Raw genomic sequence first — 26057 nt, forward strand, 5'->3', positions numbered from 1 at the left:
CTAATAAGAGCAGAAAGGGAATCAACAATTTACCAGACCCAATTCTTCAGCACACTTTGTCATACCTTTCAACCAAAGAAGCTGTTAGAACAAGCATTTTATTGCCTTGCTTATTTACTTGTGAATCATTCGAAGTATTGATACTTCACATGTTCCACTCTCTTCAAGTATTAGTTTTCTTGTCTGAAGAGATTGACTCTTGAGAATGTTATATTTTTGTGAAAAAATAAAAATATTTTAATTCAAAACAAACTGAATTTATTTAAATTCAAATAAATAAATAAATAAAAATCTAATTTACAACACCAAATATACAATATTAAGTTGTTTGGTAATGTTGTTCTAATAACGTTGTTTGCATTTTTTAAAAATACGTATGGATAAAAAAAATAAGTAAAAATAAGTATAATATTGTTTAAATGTTAAAAACTGTTGATTAAAACACCTTATTAAACCGCCCTGAGTTTCACCAAAAACAAGTGTTAGTCCGGCATCTTAGTACCTTTACGTGGCCTAGACATGTGGACCTTTACCGGCCTCCCCTGCTTAAGACCATTTGTTATTTTTTTTCAAAAAAAAAAAAAAAAAAAAAAAAAAAAAAAAGATCATTTGTTGTTCAACTTAAGTACTCTCACTCTACTTCTAAAAAAAAAAAAAGTACTCTCACTCTCTCTCAACGGTTTCCCACTAACGGACACACAGGATTTACCGTTACTTTTTAAATTTTTTGCTTAACAAGCTCAAACGAGAAATAGAAAACGCCGTGATGGGTCCGTGTCTATATAAATACCCAAACCCCAACTGTTGCTCAACGTTACCTGGGTTATTTTATTTTATTTTTTTTTAAGCAAACTGGGTTTTGTCTTTGGTTTTTTTTTTTTTGGTCATTTTCTGTTCACCCGTTACTTTTTTTTTATATAATATATTTCATTTCCTACTTTGGTTTATTTATTTATTTTTTTATACTTCATATATTCGGTTTTTATTTTTATTTTTTTCATGTTTCATCCGTTTTATTCTTTTTTTTTGGGTTCATCTTTTTTTTTTCTTTTTAATTTGCTACTACTAAACACATAAAAATAAATCTATATAAACTACATTTTTTATATCTTCACCTTTTTACCTTAAACCAAACGTCAAAAAAAAAAAAAAATTTATATCTTTCCATCTTTTTATGTTCTGTTTATTTTTTATTCTTCCACGTTTTCACTCCTAAAAACATGGACCCTAAATCCAGGAGTTAGCTCCTTAATTTATACTTTCCCTTTTTGTTTCGTTACATTCGGATCCCAACCCGATATTTCTATATTTCCTCCCCGTCTTCGATTTCTCCGCTCCATATTTATCTCCCTTTCGTTCTTTTCTTTTAATCCCATTTTCTTTGATTCTTCATTACAATCTATTTTGACGGTGATGATATTATTAGCAGCAAAACAAAACACACAAGAGTTTGGTTTCAGTTGCTTTTTTGAACCAAAGCAAGCCCAACAGAGTTCTCACTCTACTGCCTTCTATTCAGACAAGGTTAGAGAATATCTCAATTTCTATTTTATTACATGCACTTTCTTAAAAATAACCAAACACAATGTTATTATTATTATTTTTTTTTTTAAGATTTGGGTTTGCTTTTGCTTGTTTTTCATTCCAATATAGCATCATTCAATAAATCATGGGTCACATTTATTTTATTTATTTATTTAATGTTATTTTGAAAATTTTAGTTTATTTCACAGTGGGGAAAAAAAAAAAAAAGTGGGTGTGGGCTAAAGAGTGAAAGAAAGACAAAGAAGGGGAACAGTTGAGGGACTCTCTTGGTCTAAAGGCCAATGTCAAAGCTTCTCTCTTATTCTCTCTCTCACTTTTTTATTATTATTATTTTTTAAAATTTTTAATGAGCTGTGCAGTAGATTTCTTTTTGGGTTTCAATCGAATGCAGATCACCGCTCTCAAGTTTCCATATTGCGGCTAACTGAAAAATGAAAAATTATGGCATATTTTTTAACTTCTTAATTTACCGTTTGTGATTCTCTTTCTTTGACTCTTCAAGCAATTTAATGTGTTGGTTACTTTAACTCCTTCAAGCTATACGGTCATGTTTTGAGAGCTTCAGGTCATCAAGTGTCACCTTTGCGACGTGTAATGCAATGTTATGTTCCCATGAACATCTAGGCCCAAAATTCATATTAAATAATGGTTGCTGTGCACCTAAAAGTGCTTGGATATGGATCTACCAGTAGGTAGAATAAATTCTAATACTCTAGGATTTTTATTGTTTGGTTCTTTTTATCCTATGGAGATCTAAGGTGAATCCAAGTTCCAGCTCCTCTCATTATATTGGTTTTTTGGGATATTGAAACATCTACTCAAGTTATATCTTGTGATTAAATCTCTCCCTGTATGGATGGTACGTGGATTGGGTTAAAACATATAGGACAGGCCTATGGAGAGAAGGTGAAATACCAGGAATTGGATGGTTATTTCAACCATAATTCTTGTTTAAAGGAGTTCAGGTATTTGGAGAAACGAGGGATGTGACCAGTGACCACTATAGATTTGGTGTACTACGGTATCTGAAAGAAAAATGCAATGCTTCATACACATCATCTTTATTTCAACAATTGGCATTCAAAGAGAGAGATAATAAGAGAGAAACTTTAACAGCTTCAAAATGTAATGCCCAAACAAAATGATAGAATCTTTCAACTGATTAAAAAAAAAAAAAACCACTATATGGATTTTGTGAATCCAATCACCCAGTTGGGATAATAAAAGAAACGAACAAATGGATGAAAGTGTGAAGTTGGACATGGGGAGGATAGATATACACCCACGGACCCACTAACAATTAAACCCATTGAAGAAATCAACCACTAAGCACTAAATAAAGTTGTATATATAGTTAGGACTATTAATAAAATTCCAACTTGTGGATTAGATGCACATCCCTGTTAATAAGCAAAAACCTGAACACTATTATTAAAACCATAAAAATTAAAAACAAAAAAAACAAAAAAAAAAAAACCATGGAAATTATTATTTTTTAATATTGCTAAAATCATCTAGAATTTCATTGAAAATTCAAAGAATCTTTACATAAATGTATACAAGATACTCGTTCACTCCATCTTTTTCTTTGGACAGATAAAAACTAATAGGAAAATTTCAAACAACGAAAAAAAAAAAAAAATTCCTATCTATTTTACTTGCTATACCCCCAAAACCTCTATTGGCCTTACTCAGTCTACACCCCTTCCGGAGAACACCTTTTCACATAAATCACCTTTGGCCTATGATCAGCAGTACTACTCTTAGTCATTGACGCCTCGACTGGTTTATCAATATGCCATGGCTTTGGACAACGCAGACCAACACAAACATCATAGTCTTCTCTGCTATACTCGTTACCCAGGATTGCCCACGCCATGTCCATGAGTTTGAGAGCGCCATCAGCCATTGGGGAGGGAAACTCGTTGGGATGCACCAACTTAGCGAACTTGCAATACCTTTCTTTGAGGGAGTCATGAGTGATTGATGGGTGATCAGCAGCCGTGAAGCCGAGGACTGCGTAGAGATCAACTCCGCCAACCCTGTTCTTCTTGAACTCGCCGGCATGGTGGATATATAAGGCAGTGTAGTACTTGGCCACGCCTCCAAAATAAGGGTCGAGTTTGATGGCCATCTCTACGAGTTCGTAGGCTTTCTTTTGGTTTCCTTCACTCCATTCTTGATCAGCCCACTTCAACAGCGCATCCGTCATGGTGGATGATCGGAAGACTTCACAAATAGAGTAGAACAGCGACAACAAAAAGGACAAGAACAACAACACCGACAGAGTTATGTTAGGCGAATGAAGATGTAGTAATGAGAGAATTAATTTATAAGATTGCGTTAGCTTGGTCCCCAAGCTAGGGTTTGCAAGTTAAACCGACTGAGTTGTACCGACTGTGTGAGTGTTCTGGAAATTAATTTTTATTTATAGTTATTATTTTTTTTCGTACTTTATTTGGTTTTAATGTTGTAATTTTTAAGAGGCTTCATTTTTGGTAGTTTAGGACTTTGAGAAAATTATTTTTTTGGCTTTAAGATTTTATTTCCCTATTGGGTTTCGGTTTTAGGTAAGACTTTGAGTTATATTAGGATTAGATTTTAAATTCTTTAGTTCTTAAAATTGTGACATAAAACTTCAGAAGAAATACGGTAAAGAAAATACTACAATGCTTTAAATATTTTGCTAAAAGTATACCATTATTTTCCAAGCAATTACTCAGTTAAACTATAAACGAAGCTTTTAAATATTTTGCAAAAATTGGCTTGTGTCTTAATCTTATAATAAGATCAATCATCATGAAGCAAACCCTATTTGGTGAAATTCTATTCTATAAATAATAAATAAAAAAACTTTATTGTGCCATTGCAAATTGTATTAGACTTGAAATTTACAGTTAAAAAAAAAACCCGATAATTTTATCTATTTTTCACATCTTTAAAGGGCCAAAACGTAGGCTTGGAGCATCCTATTCCTATGCGAATGATGACTAGTACAAATAACAATCTAATTTCCATGTTGGACTAACCAACAGTTTTGTTAAATTTAGTTATTATTAACACAATAATTTAAAATTTAGAATTAATTATGCAATATAATTCACAGATTGCCTAATTATCTAGTTTGTGGAGGTGCTATAATGGAGATCATATTACCTGCAATTTATTAAGTTGCAATTTTCACAATGTGACTAAGATAATCCAATTTAAAATTTGTTAAATCGGCTAAAAATCCAAGTAAGCTTCCAAGTCATAAATGTTCTAGTAATGATATATGATATCAATCTCGTTATTATATTAGAGCACTCTTATAAGTGCTTGTATTATAGAAAAAGTATCATTTTAGGCTTTTTAACTAATCACACCAAAAATTCAACCATATCAAATGATGCAAAGTTATGTAAAAATATATAATTACTACAATATATCATGTAAATTTATACAGAAACTATTTATTTTGTATTCTTTTTTTTTTTTTTTTTACGTATCTTATGTGAAGAAAGAAAAAAAAATTAATTTTAATAAAATTTAATGTAAAATAAATAATCTAAACTGAGTTATTTTGATTTGTAAGTATATAAAATACAAAAAAGTAATTCCTAAACTAAAATACCATAAATTTTTGCAGATTAGAATGCTATTAATAAATTTCATATATTTTTGCTCCCATACTTCAAAGCATTAGTACCACAGAGTTCTTGGAAAGATACTCCAACTTGGGTAAGAGTGAAAAGTGAAAACCCAGTCCAAAACCAACATTTTGTGACTCATTTTGTTCTTTCAGGGAATGGGTTATCATTCAGACCATAAATAAGAGTGCTTTCAGGTCAGTTTCTCTATTTTTTTTTTTTTTTTTAATTGTATTTGTTGTCCGCAAATGAATAAGAATTGCTATGTGTGTCTCTGAACTTGGTTTTGATGGTAATGTTGATTGAAATTTTCTCACTTTGCTTAGAAAGTTTGGGGCTTGAAAACTTTTATGGGTATTGGATAATCGGTAAATGCACGGGATGAGGGATTAGTTTTAATGATAAAGATTAGAAATGAAAAACAAAAGTTGGGTTGGATTAAGAATGTTGAAAATTTCCAATATTAGTTATCCATTTATTATTATTATTATTGTTATTGTTATTATTATTATTATTATTATTCTTTTAATAAAAGCTTCTATTTGCTAGAGGATTGGATTTAGAGAAGAATGGAGGAAAATAATTCATTATACATCTATAGCCTACCCCAAAATTTTGGGAGTATTTTTATTTTATTTTATTTTTTGATTATTTGATCATTATAACAATGGAGTAGAGGGACTTTGAACCCATAAAGGAGAGCAGGCAATACCATTTGGCTAAAAGGCTCTTGGCTTTTGGGAATAAGGATTGGTTGTTGTAAATCGTTTATGGTATTTTCACAAAAAGTTCCGGAAAATTATTTTACGGATGTATGCTTTGATAGCATACTCAGAGGCGTATTCTTCTTTAGAACTCTTTGCAGAATTTCAAAAGCCAAAAGGTGCTGTTATGATAGCTAGAGACTAATTTGACAATGGATTATGTGGTGTAGGAGAATCATCAATATTATGGATGTAAGTTTTCCCTTAGACAAGGCCAAGAAAAAAAATCTCAGAAAGAAACAGAATGCTAATAAGAGCAGAAAGGGAATCAACAATTTTCCAGACCCAATTCTTCAGCACGTTTTGTCATACCTTTCAACCAAAGAAGCTGTTAGAACAAGCATATTATCCAAAAGATGGAAATACCTATGGACATCCATCCCCAAAATTGATTTTAATGAAGGGGCACCGGATGGGAGGATGATGTTCATGAAATTTGTGGAAAGAGTGCTTGCACTTCATGGTCCCTCAAATATAAAAAGATTCTCTTTGTCATGTAATGTGCAATATGATACATCTCGCATTACTGCGTGGATGCGTTCTGTTGTGAAGCATAAGGTTCAAGTGTTAGATCTGTATCTTAGAAACTTTTAAGAACCGTTAGCATTGCCGCCTTGCTTATTTACTTGTGAATCATTAAGTATTGATACTTCACATGCTCCACTCTCTCAAGCTCCCTTCAAGTATTAGTTTTTCTTGTCTGAAGAGATTGACTCTTGAGAAAGTTATATTTTCTGATGATCATTCAACACAACAGCTCTTTACGGGTTGCCCAATCCTGGAGGACTTATGTTTAATTGATTGCATTTGGAAATATGTCAAGGCTGTTTGTATCTCTTCTCCAATGCTTAGAAGGTTGTTCATAAGTGATAGATACTTATTCACTGAAAAATATGGTGAAAATGATGATAAAGATGACCTGAATGCTGACGCAGATGAGAATGATTCAAATGGTTCTCAAGTTGTGATTTTGGGAACTAGTTTGAAATGGTTTGCTTTTGATGGTGAACTCATAAATGATTGTTGCTTCTGCAACTCATCCTCAGTAGTTGATGCGTCTATTGAAGCCTTTGAAAGAAACGAAGTTGATTGTTACCAAGATGCTCATCGTGTATTTAAGCTTCTTAGTGGGCTCAGTAGTGTGGAAAAGCTAGTAATATTGATGGTACTGTTCAGGTATGTTCCCAACTGCTAATCACATGAATAAATGTATCCCTTTGTAGCAACCATTTCTATTATCAAATCACTTCTTAAGGGGGTCACTTGAAACTTCTTGTGATGTTTTCTGTTATCATAGGTTCTCAATCATGCAGAGGAGTTATTTGCCCATCTGCCAGTATTTTACAAATTGACGAGACTCAGCTTGGAAAGTCTGGAAACCTTGTTTACTTGTGGAGCAGTACAGACCATACTCCAGAACTCTCCTTGTCTTGACTTTCTTGAGTTTCAAATGGTAACTTTGTTTGAACTGCAACTTTTGTTACTGTGCCCTGACCACTTATGAATTGGCACTGCAGCTAATTTTGTTTTGTTTGGTAACCATGTAGGTGGTCTGCCTACCCGCATATGATCAAAATTATGATTGGGTATTGGATCCAGTGCCTGCGTGTTTTGTGACACACCTCAAGACTATCAAAATTTCTGAATTTCCGCGAGATGAAAATGAGATGAATGCAGTAAATATTTTTCTTAGAATGCATCAGTTTTGGAGAGGATTGTCATTGGTTGTGATGAATATGTTGCAATCCAAAGGGAGGAGGGGGAGCTTAAAGAAGCAAAAGGAATTTTATAAACAGATACTGAGTTCCCCAGAGGGCCAATGAGCTGTGCAGTAGATTTCTTTTTGGGTTTCAATCAAATACAGATCACCGCTCTCAAGTTTCCATATTGCGGCTAACTGAAACATGAAAAATTATGGCATATTTTTTAACTTCTTAATTTACCTTTTGTGATTCTTTGACTCTTCAAGCAATTTAATGTGTTGGTTACTTTAACTCATTCAAGCTATACAGTCATGTTTTGAGAGCTTCAGGTCATCAAGTGTCACCTTTGTGACGTGTAATGCAATGTTTGTTCCCATGAACATCTAGGCTCAAAATTCATATTACATAATGGTTGCTGTGCACCTAAAAAAGTGCTTGGATGTGGATCTACCAGTAGGTAGAATAAATTCTAATACTCTAGGATTTTTATTGTTTGGTTCTTTTTATCCTATGGAGATCTACGGTGAATCTAAGTTCCAGCTCCTCTCATTATATTGGTTTTTTGGGATATTGAAACATCTACTCAAGTTACAGACTTCAATATGCAGCTTAAACTGCCTTGGATGTGGCCTTGGCCAGAAATAGAGTAAGATATGTTTTAAATATGCTGCTCTAGTTTCTATTTAGTGCATGGACATATATATCTTGTGATTAAATCTCTCCCTGTATGGATGGTACGTGGATTGGGTTAAAACATGTAGGACAGGCCTATGGAGAGAAGGTGAAATACTAGGAATTGGATGGTTCTTTCAACCATTATTCTTCTTTAAAATAGTTTAGGTATTTGGAGAAACTAAGGATGTGACCACTATAGATTTGGTGGACTTTGGCATCTGAAAGAAAACTACAATGCTTCATACACATCATCTTTATTTCAACAATTGTCATTCAAACAAAGAGAGATAAGAGAGAAGCTTTAACAACTTCAAAATGTAATGCCCAAAGAAATGATAGAATCTTTCAAGTGATAAAAAAGGAAAGAAAACTACCATATGGATTTTGTGAATCCAATCACCCAGTTGGGATAATAAAAGAAACGAATAAATGGATGAAAGTGTGAAGTTGGACTGGGGAGGATGGATATACACCCACAGACCCACTAACAATTAAACCTATTGAAGAAATCGACCTCTAAGAACTAAATAAAGTAGTATATATAGTGAGGTCTATTAATAAAATTCCAACTTGTGGATTAGATGCACATCCCTATTAATAAGTATAATAACCTGAACACCGTATTACTAAAACCATGGAAATTATTTAAAAAAAAAAAACCATTGAAATTATTATTTTTTAATATTGCTAAAATCATCTAGAATTTCATTGAATATTCAAAGAATCTTTACATAAATGTATACAAGATACTCGTTCACTCCATCTTTTTCTTTGTACAGATAAAAACTAATAATCCTAAGCCCTAAAATTCATTTTAAGGCCTTTAGTAGCTGCTTGAGACAAGAAAAACTTATATTCTACAAAATAAAAATAAATAAATAAAACTTTTTACCTAGGGATTGCTTAGGCATGCCTTAAGCTCTACTCAAGCACGCTTTAATGATGCTTGACAGGACTAGGTTTCAATCAGTTTCCCCACTCAACTTCGCTCACACAGGCTTATTTCCTCATCGATCAGCACCATAAAAAATGATTTGTTGGTGAATCAGTATTTCGTCAACAATGAACCACATAAGGCTCACTTAAGTGACTCTTAAGAGCATTCACAACAGTGGAGGTATATTGCTATATTGCTAAAATTTAGCTCCACAATCACAAAATTCTTGCCGCAGCAGTGGAGCTAAAACTAAAAATTTTAGCTCCACAGCTACAGTGCACATCTATATTTAGATGTGCACTGTAGCTCACATCTAAAACCTTGCTTATTTACTTGTGAATCATTAAGTATTGATACTTCACATGCTCCACTCTCTCAAGCTCCCTTCAAGTATTAGTTTTTCTTGTCTGAAGAGATTGACTCTTGAGAAAGTTATATTTTCTGATGATCATTCAACACAACAGCTCTTTACGGGTTGCCCAATCCTGGAGGACTTATGTTTAATTGATTGCATTTGGAAATATGTCAAGGCTGTTTGTATCTCTTCTCCAATGCTTAGAAGGTTGTTCATAAGTGATAGATACTTATTCACTGAAAAATATGGTGAAAATGATGATAAAGATGACCTGAATGCTGACGCAGATGAGAATGATTCAAATGGTTCTCAAGTTGTGATTTTGGGAACTAGTTTGAAATGGTTTGCTTTTGATGGTGAACTCATAAATGATTGTTGCTTCTGCAACTCATCCTCAGTAGTTGATGCGTCTATTGAAGCCTTTGAAAGAAACGAAGTTGATTGTTACCAAGATGCTCATCGTGTATTTAAGCTTCTTAGTGGGCTCAGTAGTGTGGAAAAGCTAGTAATATTGATGGTACTGTTCAGGTATGTTCCCAACTGCTAATCACATGAATAAATGTATCCCTTTGTAGCAACCATTTCTATTATCAAATCACTTCTCAAGGGGGTCACTTGAAACTTCTTGTGATGTTTTCTGTTATCATAGGTTCTCAATCATGCAGAGGAGTTATTTGCCCATCTGCCAGTATTTTACAAATTGACGAGACTCAGCTTGGAAAGTCTGGAAACCTTGTTTACTTGTGGAGCAGTACAGACCATACTCCAGAACTCTCCTTGTCTTGACTTTCTTGAGTTTCAAATGGTAACTTTGTTTGAACTGCAACTTTTGTTACTGTGCCCTGACCACTTATGAATTGGCACTGCAGCTAATTTTGTTTTGTTTGGTAACCATGTAGGTGGTCTGCCTACCCGCATATGATCAAAATTATGATTGGGTATTGGATCCAGTGCCTGCGTGTTTTGTGACACACCTCAAGACTATCAAAATTTCTGAATTTCCGCGAGATGAAAATGAGATGAATGCAGTAAATATTTTTCTTGAGAATGCATCAGTTTTGGAGAGGATTGTCATTGGTTGTGATGAATATGTTGCAATCCAAAGGGAGGAGGGGGAGCTTAAAGAAGCAAAAGGAATTTTATAAACAGATACTGAGTTCCCCAGAGGGCCAATGAGCTGTGCAGTAGATTTCTTTTTGGGTTTCAATCAAATACAGATCACCGCTCTCAAGTTTCCATATTGCGGCTAACTGAAACATGAAAAATTATGGCATATTTTTTAACTTCTTAATTTACCTTTTGTGATTCTTTGACTCTTCAAGCAATTTAATGTGTTGGTTACTTTAACTCATTCAAGCTATACAGTCATGTTTTGAGAGCTTCAGGTCATCAAGTGTCACCTTTGTGACGTGTAATGCAATGTTTGTTCCCATGAACATCTAGGCTCAAAATTCATATTACATAATGGTTGCTGTGCACCTAAAAAAGTGCTTGGATGTGGATCTACCAGTAGGTAGAATAAATTCTAATACTCTAGGATTTTTATTGTTTGGTTCTTTTTATCCTATGGAGATCTACGGTGAATCTAAGTTCCAGCTCCTCTCATTATATTGGTTTTTTGGGATATTGAAACATCTACTCAAGTTACAGACTTCAATATGCAGCTTAAACTGCCTTGGATGTGGCCTTGGCCAGAAATAGAGTAAGATATGTTTTAAATATGCTGCTCTAGTTTCTATTTAGTGCATGGACATATATATCTTGTGATTAAATCTCTCCCTGTATGGATGGTACGTGGATTGGGTTAAAACATGTAGGACAGGCCTATGGAGAGAAGGTGAAATACTAGGAATTGGATGGTTCTTTCAACCATTATTCTTCTTTAAAATAGTTTAGGTATTTGGAGAAACTAAGGATGTGACCACTATAGATTTGGTGGACTTTGGCATCTGAAAGAAAACTACAATGCTTCATACACATCATCTTTATTTCAACAATTGTCATTCAAACAAAGAGAGATAAGAGAGAAGCTTTAACAACTTCAAAATGTAATGCCCAAAGAAATGATAGAATCTTTCAAGTGATAAAAAAGGAAAGAAAACTACCATATGGATTTTGTGAATCCAATCACCCAGTTGGGATAATAAAAGAAACGAATAAATGGATGAAAGTGTGAAGTTGGACTGGGGAGGATGGATATACACCCACAGACCCACTAACAATTAAACCTATTGAAGAAATCGACCTCTAAGAACTAAATAAAGTAGTATATATAGTGAGGTCTATTAATAAAATTCCAACTTGTGGATTAGATGCACATCCCTATTAATAAGTATAATAACCTGAACACCGTATTACTAAAACCATGGAAATTATTTAAAAAAAAAAAACCATTGAAATTATTATTTTTTAATATTGCTAAAATCATCTAGAATTTCATTGAATATTCAAAGAATCTTTACATAAATGTATACAAGATACTCGTTCACTCCATCTTTTTCTTTGTACAGATAAAAACTAATAATCCTAAGCCCTAAAATTCATTTTAAGGCCTTTAGTAGCTGCTTGAGACAAGAAAAACTTATATTCTACAAAATAAAAATAAATAAATAAAACTTTTTACCTAGGGATTGCTTAGGCATGCCTTAAGCTCTACTCAAGCACGCTTTAATGATGCTTGACAGGACTAGGTTTCAATCAGTTTCCCCACTCAACTTCGCTCACACAGGCTTATTTCCTCATCGATCAGCACCATAAAAAATGATTTGTTGGTGAATCAGTATTTCGTCAACAATGAACCACATAAGGCTCACTTAAGTGACTCTTAAGAAAACCTTAATTTCAAAACCAATCTGTCACTTTTACTTTTCAAAGTAAACTTACATATATTACAACCAAATTTATAGACACCAATATATACGATATCTATTTTTTACTTATTTTTACCGTAGGGAAATCTATGGTGAATAACAAGTCCGAGACCCTTACATTCTTCTGGTTTTTGGGATTTTGAAACACCTACTCAAGTTACAATATGTAGCTAAAACGTTTTTTGGTGTGCCCATGGCTAGCTAGAAAAGGGAGTATATGATGTTCTAATTTCTATTGGGTGCATGGACGTTTCATGTGATTAAATTTCTTCATGTGTGCATGGTATGTGGATAAAAACATGTAGTCTTGCAAAGTTCCATCTCCATTATTATATCATGCCCACTTAAACACGAGGTGATATATGGTGTATCTAGCTTCATATGTAACTGTTCTATCATACTGGGCTTGGTAATTCTACATTATAAGGTTCATTCCTATAAAAATGCATGCATATGTACATAATTAAAAACATATGTTTAAAAGTATATAAATAGTAGTGATCCCAAAACTATACATCAGTACCAATTGATACTAAAATACTTTGTCCCTCTAACCAAATCGAAACAACCTCTGGTACAAAATTGACTTCTTTGGTTTATTCTATGTTTTGGTTTTGTCATTTGGCTTTCTTTGTTTAACCAAACAAACGTAAGTAGTTAAGGCATTGTTAAGTAAGTGTTATTTTTTAAGGGTATACGTAAAAATTGGCCAAATATCACAATTATATTCAAAGCATGACAATAAACATGCAAAGTAAACTAAAATAAATTATAATTATTTAACTAGAATTAAATGACGTTTTGAAATGTAATATTTTATTTAAATTACAATATAAAATTGTACACTTTGCCACTATTATTATTGCAACTGTGGTATGTATTTATCCTATCACATGTTTTTTAATAATTGATTTCCTATTCTGTCCTTATTGATGGGAGAGAAGAAACCCTTGTTACTGGGGCTATAGTACTGGATGCGTTAAAGAAATTTGCGGAAAACCCTCACAAACATTTAAACTCCCACCCAAATCCAAATAATTTGTAAGGAAATCTAGGGTGAAGCTTTAGATACTATTTTAGGGATATCAAAAAGCTAAAAACCCTAAATCCATGATCATTAATAATATTGAACTTATAATCATTTGACTTCTTTTACATATGTGCATAATATAAATACTAATAAGTGATCTTTTAAGTGTGATTCCTAATGATATCGCGAAGTGGTCCACTAATTACAGAGCCACATAATATGAGCTTGTAGCTCATACATTATATAATTCAAATGTTGACATTGAAATTTTCGTATTTTCCTATACTTCTATTTAAATAAATAATAACATGTACATGTTTATGGATTCAAATTAAAAAAAATAATTTTTTCATGTTTATGTTTATTGTTAATGATGTTTTTACTTAATTATATGTTTTTACTTAATTATTATATTAAAAAAACATTCTTAATTAATATATTACTAGCCCTTTTATATTATTTAAAGTAAGTATAAAAGATTTAAAAAGTTAGTTGATATTTATCAGGTTATTTATAAAAATAAAAACAATATTAAGTAGACTTATTGTGGATAATAAGAATTTTTTGAAGACCTAATCTTTGGTGTTTTAAAATTTTAAAATATTAGGCAGATTTATTGTGGATATGTAGATTTTTTTGAAACTTGTTGTGATGTTTTCAATTATCATAGGTTCTGAATCATGCAGAAGAGTCATTTGCCCATGTGCCTATATTTTACAAATTGACCAGACTCAGCTTGGAAAGTGTAGAATCCTTGTTTACTTGTGGAGCAGTACAAACCATACTCCGAAACTCTCCTTGTCTTGACTTTCTTGATTTTCAAATGGTAACTTTGTTTGAACTGCAACTTTTGTTATAGTGCCCCGACCACTTATGAATTGCCACTGTAGCTAATTTTGTGTTGTTTGGTAACCATGTAGGTGTTCTGCCTACCCAGATATGATAAAAATTATGATTGGGTATTGGATCCAATGCCTACATGTTTTGTGACACACCTCAAGATTATTGAAATTTATGAATTTCATGAAGATGAAGAAGAGATGCATGCAGCAAAGATTTTTCTTGAAAGTGCATCAGTTTTGGAGAGGATTATCATCGTTTGTGATGAATATCGTTTCAAATCTAGGGGGCTTAAACAAAAAATGATAACTACCATAAATAAATTAAAAAAAAAAAAAAGAGAACTTAATAGTAGTATAGATACTGCATTTATGTGTTTCAAAACAATTTAAAGGGATGATTCACAGTCGTCAAGTTTTAGTAACGATACATCAATATCTCATTACAATAGTACTAGTCTTATTAAATGCACTTTGTGTGTGCAATGAGGCTCTTTTTTTATGTAGGTTTTTTTTAAGAACTTAGGGCAGTTTTTCGCTTTTTTAGAACATGGGGTAGTTTTTTTTTATAGGAACATGGAATAGTTTTGATTGTGTAAATGGAGTAGTGGGAAGTTTTATAAAACATGGGGTAGTTTTATAAACATGGATAGATTTTTCTTTTAATCAATTTACAATTTTAATCTATTTTTCTGTTTTAAGAATAAGGGTAAATTAATTAAATTAGGAGTATTTTTGAAATTAAAAAAAAAGATAACTAACTTTTTGAGTTTCTTTAATATATAGAGAAAAGAAGAGAAATAAACGACGAAAACTTTTTTTGATTTTTTATTTATAATTCGTCTTAATAAATTTCAACCTCTAATATTTATTTTTGCTCCCACACTTGAACTGCTAAAGATAAACCCAAAAAAAAATAAGCAAAAAAAAAACCAAATAAAGACACAGACTTCTGTGAAAGATACTTCCAACTTGGGTACGAGTGAAATGAAAAAAACCAATCCAAACCCAACATTTTTTTTTTTACTCAGTTTGTGTTTTTCAGGACTAGGTTAACTTTCAGAACCATAAATAAGACTGCTTCATTTCAGGTCAGTTGTTTTACTATGTTTTTTTTTTTTTTTTTTTTTTTAATTAATGAATAAGAATCGCTATGTGGGTCTCTGAACATAGTTTTGATGGTAATGTTGAGTGAATTTTTTTCTCACTTTGCTTAGAAAGTTTAGGACTTGGAAACTTTATAGGTATTCTGGATAAGATCGGTAAATGCATGGTGGTGAGGGATTAGTATTTTTGGTTTCCTTTAGTTTTTCTTCCACTTGTTTTGAGGAAAGAGAAGCACAGAAAATATTAGAAAGAAAAAAAAAATTGGTGGATTCAGAATGTTGAAGATTTCCATTTTTTTTTTTATTATAATTAATAAGCATCTATGGTTGTTGAGGATTAATTGAATCTGTTTGTCAAAATTGTTCTTACATTAATGTTTTTTAGAAAATGAGTCGTATTCTTTATAAAACTATCTTATTTTCATTTGGCAGTAGTCTTAAATGAGTTAGAGAACAATCTCTTAAAAATTTTAGTCGATAAAAACTTATGAAAAGTAAGTTATACTTTTTATGTTTATTAGAGATAGTTTTCCTTTTTACTCATCTTTTTTATGCTACCAAACACGAAAAAAAGTGACAAGCTATTTTTACACATGATTTTTCATTGAAACAAACAGATGAGAATAAAATTGTGGAAAAGAATACATCTATAGCTGACTAAAATTTTTAGGGAATATATATATATATATTGATAATTTGATAGTTATAACAATGGAAGAAGAGGACTTCAAACCCAGGCTCTCCTCATAAAGGAGTGCAAGCAATGCCAATGACATTCACTAAAGGCTTGGTTATTGTAGTTGTTGTTTCAAGTCTTTGTTAGATTCACAAAAAGTTCCTGAACAAAGGGGCTGTTGTGACATCTAAAGACTAATTTGACAATGGGTTATGTGGTGTAGGAGAATCATCAATACTATGGATGTAAGTTTTCCCCTGGACAAGGCCAAGAAACAAAAGTTCAGAAAGAAACAGAATGCTAATAAGAGCAGAAAGGAAATTGACAACTTACCAGACCCAATTCTTCAGCACATTTTGTCATACCTTTCAACCAAAAATGCTATCCAAACGAGCATATTATCAAAAAGATGGAAATGCCTATGGACATCCATCCCCAAACTTGATTTTGATGAAGGGGCACTGGATAGGAGGTTGATGTTCATGAAATTTGTGGAAAGAGTGCTTGCACTTCATGATCCTTCAAATATAAAAAATTTCTCTCTGTCATGTAATGTGCAATATGATACATCTCACATTAACTCGTGGATTTGTTCTGTTGTGAGGCATAAGGTTCAAGTGTTAAATCTGTATCTGAGAAACTTTCAGGAATTGTTAGCATTGCCGCCTTGCTTATTTACTTGTGAATCATTAGAAGTATTGACACTTCACATGTTCCACTCTCTCAAGCTCCCTTCAAGTATTTGTTTTTCTAGTCTCAAGATATTGACTATTGAGAAAGTTATATTTTCTGATGATCATTCAACCCAACAGCTCTTTACGGGTTGCCCAATCCTGGAGAACTTATCTATAGTTGACTGCATTTGGAAAAATGTCAAGACTGTTTGTATCTCTTCTCCAATGCTTCAAAGGTTGTTCATAAGTGATAGATACTTATTCACTGAAAAGTATGATGAAAATGATGATAAAGATGACCTGAATGCTGACGCAGATGATCAGAATGATTTTAATGGTTGTCAAGTTGTGATTTTTGGAACTAGTTTGAAATCCTTTTCTTTTGATGGTGAACTCATAAATGATTATTGCTTCTACAACTCATCCTCAATAGTTGATGTGTCTATTCAAGTCTTCGAAAGAAATGAAGTAGATTGTTACCAAGATGCTCATCGTGTTTATAAGCTTCTTAGTGGGATCAGTAGTGTGGAAAAGCTAACAGTATCTAATGGTACTGTTGAGGTATGTTCCCAACTGCTGATCACATGAATAAATCTATCCCTCTGTAGCAGCCATTTCTTTTATCTATTCACTTGAAACTTGTTGAGATGTTTTCTGTTATCATAGGTTCTGAATCATGCAGAAGAGTTATTTGCCCATGTGCCTGTATTTTACAAACTGACCAGACTCAGCTTGGAAAGTGTGGAATCCTTGTTTACTTGTGGAGCAGTACAAACGATACTCCAAAACTCTCCTTGTCTTGACTTTCTTGATTTTCAAATGGTAACTTTGTTTGAACTGCAACTTTTGTTACAGTGTCCCGACCTCTTATAAATTGCCACTGTAGCTAATTTTGTGTTTGGTAACCATGTAGGTGTTCTGCATACCCAGACATAATAAAAACTATGATTGGGTATTGGATAAAGTGCCTACATGTTTTGTGACACACCTCAAGACTATTGAAATTTCTGAATTTCGTGGAGATGAAGAAGAGATGCACGCAGTAAAGATTTTTCTTGAAAGTGCATCAGTTTTGGAGAGGATTATCATTGTTTGTGATGAATATCATTTCAAATCCAGAGGGGGCTTAAAGAAGCAAAAGGAAATTTATAAACAGATACTGTTGTTCCCTAGAGGGTCAATGAGCTGCACAGTAGATTTCTTTTTGGGTTTCAATCAAATACAGATCACCGCTCTCAAGTTTCCATATTGCAGCTAACTGACACATGAAAAATTATGGCATATTTTTTAACTTCTTAATTTACCTTTTGCCTTTGTCATCCTGCCAAAGTTTGTGATTCTCTTTCTTTGACTCTTCAAGTAATTTGATGGGTTGGTTGCTTTAACTCCTTCAAGCTATACAGTTATGTTTTGAGAGCTTCAGGTGTCACCCTTGTGACATGTAATGCAATGTTTGTTCCCTTGAAAATCTAGGCTCAAAATTCATATTACGTTATGGTTATTGTGCTCCTACATGTGCTTGGATGTGGATCTACCATTAGGTAGAATAAATTCTAATACTATAGGATTTTTGCTGTTTGGTTCTTTTTGTCCTAGGGAGATCTATGGTGTGTCAAGTCCCAACTCCTCTCATTATATTGGTTTTTTGGGATATTGAAACACCTACTTAAGTTTCAAACTTACAACATGCAGCTTAAATTGCTTTTTATGTTCCCTTGGCCAGAAATAGAGTAAGATATCTTTTAAACGTGCTGCTCTAGTTTCTACCAAGTGCACAGTGCTGTCTCCTTTATTCTTCTCTATATATTTTGGCCAATGGAGAGGAGAGGAAATACTAGTAATTGGATATATTCTTTCAACCATTATTCTTCTTTAAAAGAGTTTAGGCATTTGGAGAAACTAGGGGTGATAACCACTGTAGATTGGGTGGACTTAGGGATCTGAAAGAAAAATGCAATGCTTCATACAAATCATCTTCATTTCAACAATTGGCATTTAAAGAGATAGAATAAGGCAGATACTGATCTTGGAACAGGTCTTCTAGAAAGATGTAACAAGAGAGAAGCTTGAACAAATTTAAAATGTACTAGTCGCAGACCCGCACTATGCGCGGGATATAGTGCGGGAAAATATGATATGATTATTTTTTATTGGATAATTATTGAATTAATATATTAGATTGTATATTATTAAAAATTCAATATGTGTTATTTGAAATTATGTTTTAAATTAGAAATTTTTTGTAGTGTAACAAAATATATTTTGTAGTTGGGTATTATATATAGTATGGTATGTATGAAAACACAATGCAATAATTTTTTTTTTTTTTAAATTGATAGTGTGAGAACTATTAGACCAAGTTGTAACTATGTATATTTTGTTTATTACTATACCGATATATGAAATTTAACTCTTATAAATATATTTTTCTCAAAAACATAAATCCACATCTCTTTCTTCCTCACAATTGAAACTAAGTGTAAAAGTAAATAAAAATAACTACGCAATAGATCATTATCAATAAATCATATATTATAAAGTGGAAATATAAAATAAAATAAAATGCAAAAAGAAAAAGTTCCTTAAGTATCTATACATAAAAACATTAATAGCATAATGATGCTATAACTTTTTGGCATTTTTAGTAAAGATGATCAATTAAGCAAAGTAAAAGTTTACCAAGAAAGTTCAGATTAACTAAAAATTTGATGGTGGAGATACTAATTATTTGTAATAAAAAGACCAAAATAAAAATAGCAAATAGATTTGAGAAAAATATATAAGATTTCTAAAAGAAATTTTATCAAACAAATGGGATGCAACAATACAAAATTACTATCCTGAATATATATATATATATTTTTTTTTTTTTTTTTTACTTTTTTGATACTTTACAGATAAAAAAACTTTATTCACTTTTTGTCATAGTATAAACTATAGAGCGATTACAAAATAACAAAAAGTTAAGGAACTTATCAAAAAGGCTTTCTATACAAAATTCCAATAGAAGAGAGACTAATATGCCCTTAACTTTCTTCAAGACATAGGAGATTATGAAAGACCATACATCCTTTGCCTACCTTTTTTTTTCTCAAATTCACATTACCAAAAAAGTATATGAAGCTAAAAAATTGTGAATACATCTCTGTTCAGTGGAAGCCCATTGGTAGGCTCCAATTCCAATATANCTTTACAGATAAAAAAACTTTATTCACTTTTTGTCATAGTATAAACTATAGAGCGATTACAAAATAACAAAAAGTTAAGGAACTTATCACAAAAGGCTTTCTATACAAAATTCCAATAGAAGAGAGACTAATATGCCTTACTTTCTTCAAGACATAGGAGATTATGAAAGACCATACATCCTTTGCCTACCTTTTTTTTTCTCAAATTCACATTACCAAAAAAGTATATGAAGCTAAAAAATTGTGAATACATCTCTGTTCAGTGGAAGCCCATTTGTAGGCTCATTCAAATTCGAAGTCATGTATATTTTGTTTTGATATAAACTTAAATTTCAATTTTTTTTTTTTTTTAAAAAAAAAACTACATATTAACCCAAACCAAAATTCAACCAAAGCTATAAGAGTGATTTGTGATATGAAATTTTAAAAATACAACACAAAAAAATTTAATAAAAAAACCATCAACCTAAATTAGAGTTATAAGAAAAAACAAAATTGAAGAGAGAGAGAGAGAGAGAGAGAGAGAGAGAGAGAGAGAGAGAACTTACTATTTTTTGTGTGGAAAAAAAAATGGATTGAATCAAATAAATGGTATCAAATTTATACAAAATAAGTTAGGGAGAAGAAGAGTTAAAATATAAGAAAGAGGAAATGATGATAGAGTTTAACAGTAAAGTAAAGAGGTAGTAGGGAGATAAAAGGCAAAGAAGGAAGAGAAAGGTTGGAGGAAGAGAAGAAGAGTTTTTTTTTTTAATTTTTTTTTTTTAGAATAGGAAGATGAAAAGTTTAAATATTCAATTACTTGAAATTAGAAAGAAGAAAACGAAAAGTTGAAATCAATTTGGATAGCTGAATATAGTTAAACATTTGCATCTAATGAATAGTAATTGTGGGGATAAGGGAGTTAAGGCCCAAGTTAATGGGCCGAATACCCAGGAGAGGACTGTTTCACATCCGAAGAGAAAGATGCGGAAAATGCAGGGCCCAGAGTGAAGTGGAACCCTCCTGTAGAGAATCATCGCAGTCCGAAGAGGATATCTCCAGTCCGAGGAGACATCACCTGTCCGAGGAAGATGTTTTACTTTGATGTGATATTGGAGACTAAATGAGTAGAGGAAAAGTCTGATTGATTGTCTGAGGACTCCATCTGATCAAGATAAGCTCAAAACATACCCAGGAACGATAAGGATGAGGAAATATCTGAGGGAAAGGCTGCTGCCACCGTATTCAATGCACTGCAACAGCTTTTCTGGCCGCATTTATGTGGAGAAGACCTCTGAACAGTGCTCCATAACCTACCGCCACTCACACAGAGATGAAAAGAAGCTGCCTGACGTGACAGGTACTTGAGCAAATCCATGGATGGGGAGCACGTGGACGGTAGAGATGAGGATGAGAGTGGCTATATAATAGAGGGAGAGGGTTTGTTACAAACCATGGAATGTAGGGAAACTGATCAATGAATAATAAAGAAGAGTGATAATCCTTTGTTGTGAATCCCTTGTCAACTCTAGTTCTTCAACCCATACTCTACAAATTAATTGTCTTTGGGTTTACGTAAAGAAAACGAACCCTACAGTAATGTTTGTAATGAATAGTAAACATGTGCATATATCCACTAAATAATAATGAATTATTCAATTTTAACGAAATTAGAAATAAGAAAATGAAAAGTTGAAATCATTTGGATCACTAGATAGTCAAATATTTGCATTTAAAACAAATGAATATTAACATGTTGAATAGTAATGAAGTGCATTATCAGGTATGTCCATTAACTATATTTAATTATTTTATATATAATAAAATAGAAAAATCATAAAGGAAATTAAAAAAAAAAAAGTATGACATTGCTAATGAGGTGGCTTAACATGAGTACAACAAAATTAAATTCTACGTCTCAGCTTTTAGATATATATAAATTTGCCCAAAGAAATGATGGCAGAATCTTCTAGTGAAAAGACCAAAAAGACTACCATGGTGCCATATGGATTTTGTGAATCGAATCACTCAGCTGGGGTAGTAAAACAAACAAATAAGGGGCGTTGACTATTCACAAGTGTTGATGGACCTCCTCTAATACCATGTAAGATAATTTAAATAAGATTTTATTGATATAATTTTAGGTGCATTACATAGAACCCGTATAGGGTTTATATAGAATACAAAAAGACAATGATAAGAAAATAATTCAATATTTCAAAAATCAATGAGATCTAATTACCCAGATGATATCTCACATATCCTAATTAAGTAGGATAATTTCTATCAAACCAATGAAATCTCCATTAATCTATATATATATATATATAGCTTCTGAGCACACGTGTGAGGCTTTTTTATTTTTTTGGATAAAGGTTAATAATTTGTATCTATTATAATTTAGATTTTTTTATAAAATTTTTCAAACAATAAAAAATATAAACTTTAGAAATAAGCGTACCTGTAATTTCTTTTTTTAACGTAAAGGGAAAAAAATCCTAAATTTTAAGAGTTCTCTTTTTGAATTCAAAATGAAAATTGTTATTTGATATTTATGACCCTATTTTTAAATGAAGTTACCCTTTATTTATGAAGGTATTTTTGAACCACATAAAAGTCTAGTCGAAAGAGGAGAATCCTTTTATATATATATATATATATAAGGGGCTTTCTCTTTTGGACCGGATTTTTTTTTTTGTTTCGAAATACTCATGTGTCCTATGTTTAAGTAGAGATAAAATTAAAGGACAATCCTGTAAAAATACTTATCTAATTTTTACTAAAACGTTACCTATAAAATAGGATCACTATCTTGTTAGTTTTCAAATTGCTTTTATCCACTCGTCAATTAGATTATTTAAAAAGAAAAAAAAAAGAAAAAGAAAAAGCACTTTATAGTTTGAAGATTGAAAATGGGTTTTATTGTTGAGTGTTGTTGCTTAAAAGATGAAAATATTTTAGGAACCTAGAAGAGATCCCATGGGTCAAGCTGGAGCCGACTTTGTAGTTGAGTCCACTATTGTTTTTACCAAAAGGAAAAGGTTGCTACCATTTGAAGGTTTGCCTTTTCTTTTTTATTTAGTTGTAAGAAACTGTGTTATACATCAAAAAATGTGTTTGTGTTTTAATATCATATGGGTTGTAAAAATTTGTGCTTTTCTTAGTTTTTTAATAAAATTCAATTGGGTTTGTTTCGAAATTCTTTTTGTAATTTTGTGATATTAATTGACAACACAAGAACAATATTACACCTTCCTTTTTCTTTTTCTTCTCTTTTATTAAAAATTGAATTCTTCACAGTGATCCTTAGTCTCCAACAATGGAGATTCTGTTTTGGGGCACAGAGTCACCATCAGTGGAGATTAAGAAAGTGGCTTGCAATAAGTGTATCTCTCTCACTCTAAACTAGTATGATTTTTTTTTTTTTTTGTTATAGTAATTGGTTTTCATAGGTACATTTCGTGAACAAATATGTACATTTCTTATTTGTTTTTAATTTCATGTTATTATTGGCTCCTTAGATTACTACTTGCTATTTGTAATTAAGGAGGCTTGGAAGTTATTCGACAAAATATCTCATTGGATGAGTACTTTATGAGATATTTTGTCCCCCTAATATGTTGTTTAGATTTCTATACCCATTGTATTCATTGGATTTGGTATTTACAGTTTTTGTTTGAATGGGTGGGAATTCGTGGAACAAAGTGTTTCGTCAACATGGTTTTTAGTAGGTGTGTTTTTTTTTTTTTTTTGGCTAGCACTAATTGAAGAACATATTGTAGTTTGGTTAATATTTTGTTATTCATTTCCATTTATCCTATTTTTTCATGACTTTTGTTTACTTTGACTATAATCTATTGAATTTGGGTTTAAACATTTGGAAGTTTTGCTACGAGTAAAATAATTTTTTTGGTATAAATATCATCACACCCTCTTGATATTTTATGATTTGAAAATGTCTTCGAATTATGGTGAATAAACATCTATTAACCTTTCCACAAAAAGTAGAAGAGCCTCTGAGCACGTGTGTGAGCACGTGCTCAGAGGCTAGCGTGTGTATATATATATATAGTCAAAACTCAGTGAAAATTCAATTAGATTTTAATTGGATTTTCAATTTTGCACCATGTATCCCATTTAATTTTTAATTTTTTGTCAAGTGAATTATTGATAGTAAAAATCAAAGAGTCTAAATTCAATTAGATTCTAAATTGGATTTCTATTAGAGTTCAATTTTCCACCACATGTCCATCTATTTTTTTAACTAACTTATAATTCCATGTATATACATGGATATATTTTAAAAATATATACATTAAAATTCATAGAATAATTCTTACATATATAATTTAAATATTATTGATAGTCATTCTTATATATATATATATATATATATTTTTAACATCTTTAAAAAGTTTTGTAAGAAAATACTAATATGACAATCTCTTATTGGATTGTGTAAAATGTGGGTTTTACACCCTATCCTTACCAAATTCAGGCTCATATATATATATATATATATATAATATGAGAAACCATTACATATTTTAGAAATGTATGATTAAAAAAAAGTGTAACTTAATACTATGTATAATTTAAATTTCTTCTTAAAAAAAAGTACAATTTGAATTGTATAATTGTGATGGTTTTCAATTGTACCCGTGTATATGCACGGAGCAACACACTACTTGAGAGCTTTTTTCTTTTTTCTTTTTTCTTTTTTTGAGAAAACACACTACTTGAGATATGATGTACTAGAATATGATCTTGTAAGAAAATATTAGATGCTCTCAGAGTAGGGGGACGTGGTGCTCCTTTGTCTCACATTTATTGTAGATCACACTATGAATTTAATTAGTGAAATCTTCAATACAAGTCAAATAAAGGACAAAATGAGCACTATGTCACAATGTTCTGAAAGCACTTAATAATTACTCTTCATTCTATCTTACAATGTACATATTCTATCCCTTTTTAAATGTGGAAAGCACATTACTAATAACACTTCAAACTGCTGGTGAGGTATTTCCTACGTCTCATTACCAATTGAACTTATGCATTTATTGTTTTTTTTTTTTTTTTTGAGAAACTATTGTATTTGCAGTTGTTGCTTTTCCTACTTCTCATTACCAAGTCTTAACCTTTTGTTATGCTTAGACACAAAAGAATTCATTGCTAATCTATTTCATAACTTAAATCATCTTGAATTCTACACACATAAAATAAAAAAGACGGACCCTTTTTCCCAAGTAAAAAACGTGGACCTGACTGAAAGTCCAGAACGAGTAAAAATATCTCATTTGTTCTTAATATTTGTAGAAGCGACTATATTGTGGTAACAATGTGATTGGTGTCAGTAATTCAAAATGAAATGCCTATTTACTTTTAGAGGCGAAGTTATAATCCTTCTGTAAGGCCTTTCTAAGTTTCGAAACCATTAATGAAAAGGACCACTCACTGTCGTCCGATCAAACCAATCCCAAACCTAAACATGAAAAGAAACTATCAACTGTCGGGTCGGGTTTGTATCAAAATCTAATAAATAAGCAGGAATGCTATGTTCACAAATATTTTCACAATAAATTTTAAATGACAAATGTTACCGATTATTATTAGTGGGCAAAAAAGTAACTTAAGAGGTAGGTTCATATTAAAACTAATAACAACATATGACTTACAATTTGTTGCAAAAGTCTCGTAAAAACATTATATAGATGTAGCATTACTCGTAAATAAGAGACAAGTACACAAAAATAACCACCCACTAATTCCCTATGAATAGTAGCGATATGTTGATACGGCCTTTTTTTTTTTTGATAACATTTGATAATGAAATGTTGATACTGTTATATTGCATTCATGTTATATGGTACACTGGATAATAAATATTTTTCAGCCAAGAACCTTCGATTAAAAAGCCCACCAAAAGTCCAATACCATTCCACAGTTTTGATTTGGAACAGTTACTGAGAGCAGTTAGTCAGTTACAGAAGACAGAGAGGAAGATACTAAAACTTGGGTACGAGTGAAAAGTGATAACCCATACCAAAATCTACATTTTGTACTTTCAGGAATTGGGTCAAC

The 26057-nt window shown here is 31.7% G+C and overlaps 1 protein-coding gene, 1 non-coding gene and 1 pseudogene across 2 annotated transcripts; all 3 read left to right on the plus strand.

The window, feature by feature from the left end:
- Nucleotides 1–5732: 5732 nt before the first annotated feature.
- LOC136064728 (F-box protein At4g22280-like) lies at nucleotides 5733–7876 on the plus strand (annotated as a pseudogene).
- Nucleotides 7877–9580: 1704 nt separating this feature from the next.
- Nucleotides 9581–10899, plus strand: LOC112016272 (uncharacterized). The gene is made up of 3 exons (XR_010626234.1): nucleotides 9581–10136; nucleotides 10258–10413; nucleotides 10508–10899. It is a non-coding gene; the product is annotated as an uncharacterized LOC112016272 (transcript).
- Nucleotides 10900–15351: 4452 nt separating this feature from the next.
- On the plus strand, nucleotides 15352–18189 carry LOC112016270 (F-box/LRR-repeat protein At3g58900). Its single transcript, XM_065766836.1, has 4 exons — nucleotides 15352–15438; nucleotides 16353–17364; nucleotides 17470–17625; nucleotides 17717–18189. The coding sequence occupies exons 2-4, from the start codon at nucleotides 16369–16371 to the stop codon at nucleotides 18059–18061; spliced, it is 1497 nt and encodes a 498-aa protein (XP_065622908.1). The 5' UTR covers nucleotides 15352–15438; nucleotides 16353–16368; the 3' UTR covers nucleotides 18062–18189.
- The last annotated feature ends 7868 nt before the right edge of the window (nucleotides 18190–26057 follow it).

The sequence above is a fragment of the Quercus suber genome, unplaced genomic scaffold (genome assembly GCF_002906115.3).
Source record: "Quercus suber isolate HL8 unplaced genomic scaffold, Cork oak 2.0 scaffold_24, whole genome shotgun sequence".
NCBI classification, from domain to species: domain Eukaryota; kingdom Viridiplantae; phylum Streptophyta; class Magnoliopsida; order Fagales; family Fagaceae; genus Quercus; species Quercus suber.